Below are 10349 nucleotides of genomic sequence, written 5' to 3' on the forward strand. Positions count from 1 at the left end.
TATTGAATGTGAGTGTCAACCAGGATGGTACTCAAAACATAGTTCTGATTGTAGGAGATACTCTACAAAGTTAATAGTATTAACAATATTTCTTCCTGGTTTAGGAATATATATATTCTTTGCTTTAGTTTTATTAGTTATAAATTCTATTAAATATTCTCTCTTAATAGACAGGATTAAATTTGAATTAAATCAACAAAATATTATTTTCAGTGATGCTATAATTCCATTTGACTCTTCTGATTGTTATAAAATACCTGTTTTAAATGAATATTTTAATATTCATCCACAATCTATCAATTTTATGAATAACAAAACAGATATAGATATAGGTGTTGTTGTTGAGTCAACTTGTGTTATTACTAACTTTTCAAATGAAACAATGAACTTTATCTTTCATGGCAAAAAAGAATCGAAATATGATTTAGTTTTTACTCCATGTAGAGGTGTGCTTAGAAAGGGTCAAAACAAAGAAATTAAAATACAATTGTTGATGCATTGTACTACAATTCTTAGTGAAGAAATTAAAGTTACTATTGGCTTTTCTCATTTTAAAAAATTAATGAATAATTATCAACACCAACTTAGTTTAAATGGAACAAAACTAGATAAATCAAATAAATCTCAACGTTCATTTAGGTCATCATTCTCTAGTATTTCAAATCAAAACTCAACCTCATCTGATGAAGTTACTGTAAAACCATCAAAAGCAAAACGATTTTATGTAACTTTAACTTTAGAAGCTCAAAGTAATTTATCATATAAATTAAATATTAATGATATTACTACCTATCAACCTCCAATAGGTGAAGGAACATTTGGTATTGTTTATAAAGGACATTGGAGAAGTCTAGATGTTGCTGTAAAAATTATTAAAACTGATATTGTATCTATTGCTGATCTCATACAATCTTTTACTGAAGAAGTTAAATTATTAGAAAAACTACGTTCTTCATGCATAGTTTCATTTATTGGGTATTGTGCTGATGAAGAAACAGTATGTTTAGTATTAGAATTTTGTCCATTAGGTTCATTGAAAAAATATCTTCAATCAATGCCAACTTCAGTTCATCTTAAATTACGTTTTTGTCAAGACATTTCTCGTGGAATGTTATATCTCCATGAAAATAATATTATCCATAGAGATCTCAAAACTGACAATGTGTTGGTTTCAAGTGATAATCCTTATGATGCTGTTGTGTGTAAAGTTAGTGATTTTGGAACTTCAAAATGTTTTATTGAACAATCAAATCTAAAAGAAAAAAAAGATATTGGAACGCCAATGTATATGGCTCCAGAAATTCATTCAGAAGGAATACTCAAACTTAAATCAGACGTATTTTCATTTGCAATTTGTATGTTAGAAATATGGTTAGGAAAACCACCATATAATAGTGATGAGTTTCCTAATGCAGAATCAATTTTTAGATTTGTTTGTGCAGGGAAACGACTTCATATTCCTAAAAAATGTTTATATCATGATATGATCAAGAAATGTTGGAAAGGAACTGTTGACTCTCGACCTTCTTTTAAAGATATTGAAGAATACTTTGAGGAGTTAGTACAAACTGTTCGAGAACATAAAGACCAGACTTAATAAAAACAATAAAATAGAAGTCTAAAGTCATAACATATAACTTACACAATAATTACTTTGATAAATGAGTAAAACATGAATTTTAAACATTGTTTAATAAAACCTGTAATGTTAAAGAGTAATTTTCATTTAAATTATTTTAAGTTTAATACAAAGTAAATGGTTTGTGTAATTTAAATTCATTAAGAATCAAGATAAAGAATTAAGAAATACCAAATAAATTAGTATTTAAATCTTTTCAAAAAAAAAAATAAAAATAAATTAATTTAAGTCTTTAAAGAGTAGAGTAATATAGTCTTACAATTTATATAAACATTAAAATCAAAAATAAATTTGATAATTTACTATAAGACTTAATAGACTTTCAATTATTTATTATTCTTGTCTCAATAAATTATTGTTTAAGAAACAAAAGGCATATTATTCACTTCATTCATTTAAACATTTATAATTGATAAATAATTTTAATTGAATGATATTCATTAAAAAAATATATTAATCACTTTCATTATCATTTACTTATAAAAGAAATTTATTTCATTGTTTAAATTTCTTTACTTCTTTAATACTATAATTTCATTAATAAAACTACAACTAAAAATGTGTAAAAACACAGTTGATAATAGTTCCACGACTAAATTACATTACAGATAATTCTGGTGGTAAAATAGAACTAATAGTTAAACCAGAGGATAAAGTTTCATGTCTTAATGGAAAAACAATTCCTTCTTCTTTTTTGTTTTGTAACAAATAATTTAATTTAAATTGTAAAGATGAAATGTCATTTTTTAAACTATCCACTTGGTATATTAAAATACTTTTTTCTCCTTCTAGTTTATAAATAACTCCTTGCATTTTAGCAAGTTCAATCTTACTAACCTCTTTATTTATTTTTTCTTCATTAAGTTGTTTTCTTAAATTTTCTATTTCTTTGACGTACTGCAAATTTTCTTCACTTAGACATTCAATTTTTGTTTTTAATTCTTTTTTTTCATTTTCCATTTGTTCACTTTTTTCTAGTGCAAGTTTCATTTGAACGTATTGATCAACATTGATATTAACATTAACTTCTTGCATGGATAAAATAGTCTTTTTTAAGTTTTTTATAGAATAAATTAATAAAATTAATACTTTTATTATAAACAAAACTAATAACTTTTAATTTAAAGTATCAATTTAAATAGGATGTCAAAAAACTAAAATGTCGTTTTTACATCTTTTCTAATGGCTCTAATCCAAGGAGTCTTAAGCCATTTCCTAAAACAATTCTTGCACAATAGAAGAGGAATAATCGAGCTTTAGCTATTTCTGGTTCACTTCCTTTAACCCTAAGAGTAGAGAATGCAGAAGCAATGACATGAGATAATTCAAATAAATAAGAAACAAGTGTATTTGGTTCAAGATTACGATAAGTGTTCATAATAACATCACCAAACTTAGCAATGTTCATTATAAGATTTTCTGCTTCTTTTTCTGTTAATAATGAGAAATTAACTTCTGAAGCCTTTGGAATTTCAATTCCTGACTTTCTTTCAACACCACAACATCGTGCATGAGCATATTGTAAATAAGGTCCAGTATATCCTTCAAATGAGGTCATTCTTTCTCTATTATATTCATAATCTTTAATTCTTTTAGCATTAAAATCTTGAACAAAAACAGCAGAAACTCCAATCTTATCAGCAACTGCTTCACGTTCATTTTCATCAATCTCTGAAATCTTTTCTGGATTCTTTTGCATATTTTCTAACATTGTAGCTTTGGCATCATCAAGAATGTCTTGTAAAAATACAGCAGTACCTCTTCTAGTAGACATACCCATAACCATACCAAAACTAATATGATAACACTCTTTAGCCCAACTGTACCCTAATAATTCAAGTATCTTAAATAATTGTTTAAAATGTAATGTTTGTTGTGTGGCAACAACATAATAACATTTACTAAATGAATAGGTGTTATGTCTCTTAATAGCAGAAGCAATATCACGAGTTAAATAAAGAGTTGATCCATCATCCTTTTTTAATAAAGCAATACCTAATTTATATTTTTCTAAATCAACTATGAGACATCCTTTATCCATTTTAGAAATACCTTTAGCTTCAAGGTCTTTTAGAACTTGATCAACTAAGTCCCAATCAGTCTCACTTTCTCCAGTAAAAACATCAAATGAAACATTTAATCTTCCATATGTCTTCTTAAGGTCTTCAAGGGCTAATGATCTAAATAACTTCCATTTTACAAGATAAGCTTCATCTCCCATTTCCATATGTTTAAAGAAATCCTTACCTTGAGCTCTAACATTATCATCTTTAGCTTTATCAGCATTAATTTTAACATAAACATCATATAAATGTCTAATTGGATTACGTTTTAATTCTTCTTCACTTCCATATTTCTCAAATCCAATAGCAAGAAGACCAAATTGACTTCCCCAATCTCCTAACCAATTCATTGAAATAACATTAAATCCAAGAAGTTTATGAATATTTGCAATGAAATTACCAATAATAGTAGAACGTAAATGTCCTGCATGGAAAGGTTTAGCGATATTAGGAGATGAAAATTCGACAATAACATTTTGTCCTTTTCCTAATGTACTTCCACCAAATTTCTCTTTTTCTTCAGCAACTTGATTAAGAATCATCTTAGTAAGAGCACTTTTATTTATTGCGAAATTTAAGAATGGACCAGTAACAGTAACCTTTGAAATAATATCATTTGGCTTAATTTGTTCAGCCAATTGAGAAGCAACAACACTAGGATTTTTTTCTTCGGTTTTCATTTGTCTAATAATTTTTGCTACAGGAACAGAAAAATCTCCAAGCTCTTTCTTTTTACATAATTCAACTGATCGTTCAGCAAAATCAATTGGAATACCAGCAACAGTAGAAATTGTTTCAGCAATTGATTTCTTGAAAGGTGAAAGCATTGAATGATAATATTATTTATTTTAAAAACCCTATTTCTTTTTTAATGGGATATTAATCAAAATAACAAAAATTTGTTCATTCATATAATGGTATCAGTATAAATAGAAATTAATAAGAACTTCAAAAAAAGATTTTTTTTCAGATTTTTTTTATATAATGGGAAGTGAAAGATAAAATAGAAACCTGAATAATACAAGAAAAATATCTAAGAAAATAAGGAAGAAATAATGGAAAAGTTAAATTCAAATTAATTTTCTTTAAGAAGAAATTGGTTCATGAGAACTGTAAATTCTATTGTCTCTTATGGGCTGTTCAAGGATCACTCAAAAACTATTTTTTACAGTTTTAGAATGGGCAGTACTTATTGCTACAATAGTTTCAATTATTTTGATTACAACATCTGTTATTTCCTTTGTTCTTATTCCTCCTATGGGAAAAACAGATATGGAAACAGTTACAACCGATATTATCAGAAATGGAACACAACAAGTTGTCAACGTTATTAATCAACATACATCATCTCATTCTAAACCAGTTAAATCATCATTTGTATTAAGTAATCTTCCACCAGTAAAATTCCAAGGAAAAAGATCAACGTGTTGGGCTTTCAGCACTATTTTCCAATTGGAATATGCATATAATAAAGATTTATCAAATAAATATATTTCATTAAATGAACAAGCCTATGCTATTGATGCAGTTGAAGCTTGTAAGGCTGATGATTATAAAGGATGTCCAAAAAAGAGATTTGATTATAGTACAAATACAGGATATCCACAATTTTTATGGAGATATTCATCTCTTTCTAATAAAGTCCTTCCAGAATCTATTTGTGAATATCAAACAAATAAAGATAATGAATGGAAATGTGACGGAAAAGAGCAAGCACAAAAAACAAATGCATTAAAATTTGATGTTAAATCAATTGCTACTTTTAGAACAATTGAAGAATTAAAAGAAGCTGTCAAACAAGGACCAGTTTCTCTTGTATTAGTTTTGGTTCAAGGACAATATATTATTCAAGTAGATAATAAAGATAATATTCTTGGTAAGATTCCAGGTGCGGAAATTAAAGAATGTCCAGAAAATTCAAATCTCTGTGTTTATATTCCATCTGAACGAATTACTAATGATGGAGAATATATTATTCCTGAAAGAGCAAATAATAGATATGGATATCATGTTGTTACTATTGTTGGGTATAATGATAATTATATTACTAAAGATAATACCCGTGGAGCATTCATTATTAGAGATTCTACTGATGATACTCTTGTTTATGGTAGTCATTCATATCAATACCTTAAAGGAGAACATAGTGAATGGGATGAACGTACTCTTTGTGCTAATGTTTATAATCCACTTGGATGGGACTCATGTGTTTTTATGAACCCAGGACCAACTGGAGATTCTAAAGTTGTTAAATATGATTTAAAAGCAACTTGTTTGAATGAAAAGTATATCAAAGAGAATGTATTAAATACAAGAAAACCAACTGAATTTAAATGTATTAATAGTGATTTTTGTGATACTACTAAACGATATTTCATTTCATCAACTTCTCGATCTCAACATTCTTCATATCTCTTTACTATTACATTCTTAGAAGTTAATCCAAATAATACTGATGAACAAAAAGAAATTACATTCACTGATTTCCCATTAGATTCTTATAATAAATTCATTCAACCAATTGATTCTCAAATTGAATTAATTCAAACAAATACCACATTTTGTGGATATCGTTCTCTTCCTTATATCGTTCTTGATAAGATTTCTATGGCTAAGACTCAAGACAGCTATTATGGAGTTCAATTCAACATTGAATGGGACAAACAGTCATATCCTAACAATGGTGAATTTGACTATTCACAAATACTTAAAAGTATTCATGAATTCCCAGAATATAAAGGATTCCTTGGACCAGAGCCATACCAAGTACGATATGAAGATTAAAAATTTCATTTATCTTGATTAAATTGAAGAAAGAATAAAGAATTGTTTTTATTGGTCTTTTTTTTTGGAATGTTTATTATATAATGTCTTTTTATAGTAAATTTTTTATTAATTACAAAAACCTTAAAATAGATATTCGACAATTAAAAATAAACAAAAAGTAAAAACAATTAAAAGTATAAATTAAAGGGTTAGCTTAGAACTATTTTAAGCTAAAAAATTAACTTGAAAGAAGGAAAGGTAAAAACGAATAAAAAAAAAATTTTTAGAACTAAAAATTTTCAGAAATAAGAAATATGAGTATTTCTGCAAGTCTTGTGAAAGAACAAGAAGAACTTAAGAAAAGAGTTGACGAATTAACAAAACAAATTTCATCTATTAAGAAAGAAGCAAATGAGGGAATTGATTTTGATAAAAGAATGATGGATTTGTTAGAAATGAAACAGTACTTAGGAACAATTAAAGATAACTCTGAGTTAAAAAAGATTTATATAACAAGTGCAAAGACTAAAAAAGAAAAGAAAGGAAATTATAAAATGACTTTAAGAAGACAAAAAGCTCTTACACTTAAAACGAATGATAATGAACCTATGTATAATGTTATTGAAATTCGTAAACAATTTGCCATTGATAGTGTAGCAAGAGAAATTGAAAAGATGGCAAGAGACCAAGTTATTGATGACCCTAATTTCACTAATTCTGTTGATAAATTAATTCAGTCATTAGCAGAACAACTTGATACTGATTGTAAAACAAATGATGTCAATGATTTATTAAAAACATTCGACGTTAATTCAGTTGCATTAAGAAAAACTTCAACAATGTTTAAAGTAACTTCAAGGTTATTCTCAATGGAACCAATTGTTGAGGAAGAGACTATTGCTGATGACGCTGAATATGAACGAATTGCTCTTTGTGAAAAACTTACTTTTACTGATATTATTAAAAAAGTTGCTGATTTTTCTGTGTCAATGGAAGACGCTATTTGTTTGAGTGCTGTTATGTTAGGGAAACCACATGATGATTATTCAGGAGATTTTTTTGACGTATGTTCCCAAACAATAGTGAATATTACAGAATTATCTACTAATATTATAGCATTATTTGAAAGATTATCAAAGTTGAGAGGAGATGAGGAAGTGAGAAAGAGTTATGAGGTTGAATTAAAAGCTTATATAGATATTGTAGAAGAAATAATTGAACGGGAAAAAGAAAATACAGTAAAAAGATTGCTTTCAAATAATGAAAAAACAGATGAAGTTAAAGTAGAATTTAGACCAGGTGATTTAGAAGAGATTATAAGAGAAACAGCATTAAAAGTGAAGACAAGTATATCACATGCATTGATGAGTGCGTATGCAATGGCACACATGAAACCTAAAGAATATGGTAAGTTAAAAGAAGAGAATGGAGAAAAGAAAAAGAAGAAAGATGAGAAGAAAAGGGAATTTGTTTTAGATAGATGTTTTTATAAAGAAAAAATGGCATTAGTAGAGTTAATGAGTCTTGTCTTAAATGTCTATCATGTGATTGAGATATTCAGTGAACAGACACGAGAAATTGTTTATATTAAACAAAGTGAGACAGAAATTGGGGAGTCACACGATAAAGCAGATATTCAATTAACAAAGAATCATGTAACATCAGGAAATGTGAATGGATTTATTGAGAGATTAACAACAACAGAAGATAATGATTTTGCAGAATTGATTGTATCATCATTTGGTTCATTTATGACATCAAAAGAATTTATAAAGAAGTTAGTAGAAGCACATCGAACTGGAGATAAAGCTGTAAAAAAGAATGTAATGAAAGTTTTTTCTCTTATAATATATAAAACATTTGCTGATCTAGGAAAAGATGCAGAAAGTATATTAATTGGATATTTGGAAAATATGACAGAACCAGAAGCTGTCGAAATGAGAGTCCAATGTAAAAGAAAGGCTAATATTAAAGACTTAAACATAGCAGGGTTATTGATTCCACCAATCAATTTTTATATACCTGATGAACCTATATTCCCAACCGAATTTTTTATTTCATGTGAGCCAAAAGAAATAGCAAGACAACTCACAATGATCGACTATGGAATGTATAAGAAAGTAAAACAGAGTGAATTACTAGAGAGTCTACCTAGTGTCATGAAAAGGAATAAAATTTGTAGATATTCACACGTGATAGAAATGGTAAATAGAATTGACGAAATAGCAAACTGGACAGCAACTACAATATTGATGTTTGCTGATATGAATAATCGAGTAGCTATGATGATGAAGTTCATCGAAGTAGCAAATGAGCTTGAATCATTAAACAATTATCATTCATTGGCAGGAATTTGTAAAGGATTTGAATTAGAAACAGTTCAACGACTTGGTGTAACAGTGAAAAGTGTTGGATCACATTTAAAACACTTAACTGACATTTCTAAGAATCTAGGATTTAATTCAAGTTCGTATAAAGGATATAAGAGTTCAGTAGAAAAAGTTAAAGATGCATGTGTTCCATTTATGTTTGTTCTTTATCTTGTTAAAACGTATAATAAGAAAAAAGACTCAATAATTTAGATTACCTACAATTAAGGATATTCATGGAGTGTATGAGAAACAGCCATCTAGTGGGAAAATTATTAACACAATCCAAAAGGAACAAATTCTTGAACTTGCAAGCAAGTTCCTAAAGTATCAAAACTACGAATATGGTTTTACAATTACTGAGCCATTATACACATATCTGTTTGATTTATGTTATCTTCCAGTTATTGGAAATCCAGGGGAGGATTCTTATCAGAGAAAAATATCATTATTATGTGTTGACACACCCCAATAATTATTGAATTTATTTTTTATATTTCATAGTTTTTTTATCACTTACTTTTGATTTGAGAGTTTTATACGTATATGATTTAAGTTTGATCAAAGAAATACATGAAAATATTAAAATAATCAAGGTAAATAATAGTTTGGACAGCGATGCACAATGTAAAAAGAAAGGGGTTTATATAATAAAGGCATCAAATATAATATGGATATTATTAGCAAGATTCAAAATTAGAAAATGGAATTATAAAAGTATTAGGAAATATTTGAAAGAAAAACCATTCATATAAATACAACAGAAAATGAATGAAATTTTTGAAATACTAAAAGGTATTAGTAAAGAGATATAACATTTGTTTTTGTTAATAAAAATCATGGTAAGAAAGACTTTCAAAAGGTCAGAAGTAATTATGTGTAGAGTTTTATCTTAATTTATTATTTTAATTATTAGAATATTATCTATATTTGTTATTCTTGTTATTTATTATTTTGAATAGTATTGAGTTATTTCTTTTCAATGTTTCTTATCTTTATTTATTTTTATTCTTTCTCAACGTCATATTTTCATTCATTAAACATAAAAACTTCTTGTTCTAAAGAGTCAATTAATAAATTAATATTTAATCTTGATGAAACTGTTTCAATATATGTGAAGATAAAAAGTTAATAAAAGTATATTTATCTGACTATAGAAATACATAACAACAAATATCATTATCATCAAAGGTATAATGTTGAAATGTATTTGTGATGATAGTATTTTTATTTATCATGATTTTGTTAATACATTGTATACTATTTGATTGTTTATTTCTCTATCAACATCATAATTTATCATTATATTCAACTATATTTGAATAACATTCATATCATTAATTATGTTTTATGACGTATTATTAAATAAAATCATTCAATATATGATTAATAAATGAGTTAGTTGTTGTTATGATAATAATCAATAAGTAGTAATAAAAATGAATAACTTTGAATGATATATTTCACATAATATTGTGATACGAAGATTTTGAATGAGTAAGATGATTTTAA

At 26.8% G+C, this 10349-nt stretch overlaps 5 protein-coding genes across 5 annotated transcripts; 3 read left to right on the forward strand and 2 right to left on the reverse strand.

Moving 5' to 3' along the window:
* Positions 1-304: 304 nt before the first annotated feature.
* ENU1_057400 (protein tyrosine kinase domain containing protein) lies at positions 305-1597 on the forward strand (the record flags this gene model as incomplete). The annotated part of the gene is made up of 1 exon (XM_008858051.1): positions 305-1597. The coding sequence occupies one exon, from the start codon at positions 305-307 to the stop codon at positions 1595-1597; it is 1293 nt and encodes a 430-aa protein (XP_008856273.1).
* Positions 1598-2236: 639 nt separating this feature from the next.
* ENU1_057410 (hypothetical protein) lies at positions 2237-2674 on the reverse strand (the record flags this gene model as incomplete). The annotated part of the gene is made up of 1 exon (XM_008858052.1): positions 2237-2674. One exon carries the CDS (start codon positions 2672-2674, stop codon positions 2237-2239), a length of 438 nt encoding a protein of 145 aa, XP_008856274.1.
* A 133-nt stretch (positions 2675-2807) lies between these two features.
* ENU1_057420 (arginine--tRNA ligase) lies at positions 2808-4529 on the reverse strand (the record flags this gene model as incomplete). The annotated part of the gene is made up of 1 exon (XM_008858053.1): positions 2808-4529. The coding sequence occupies one exon, from the start codon at positions 4527-4529 to the stop codon at positions 2808-2810; it is 1722 nt and encodes a 573-aa protein (XP_008856275.1).
* A 304-nt stretch (positions 4530-4833) lies between these two features.
* ENU1_057430 (hypothetical protein) lies at positions 4834-6486 on the forward strand (the record flags this gene model as incomplete). The annotated part of the gene is made up of 1 exon (XM_008858054.1): positions 4834-6486. One exon carries the CDS (start codon positions 4834-4836, stop codon positions 6484-6486), a length of 1653 nt encoding a protein of 550 aa, XP_008856276.1.
* A 296-nt stretch (positions 6487-6782) lies between these two features.
* On the forward strand, positions 6783-9312 carry ENU1_057440 (Ras guanine nucleotide exchange factor, putative; the record flags this gene model as incomplete). The annotated part of the gene is made up of 2 exons (XM_008858055.1): positions 6783-8995; positions 9051-9312. The coding sequence occupies 2 exons, from the start codon at positions 6783-6785 to the stop codon at positions 9310-9312; spliced, it is 2475 nt and encodes an 824-aa protein (XP_008856277.1).
* Between the last annotated feature and the right edge of the window lie 1037 nt (positions 9313-10349).

Source organism: Entamoeba nuttalli (assembly GCF_000257125.1).
Source record: "Entamoeba nuttalli P19 unplaced genomic scaffold asmbl_3155, whole genome shotgun sequence".
NCBI lineage: Eukaryota > Evosea > Mastigamoebida > Endamoebidae > Entamoeba > Entamoeba nuttalli.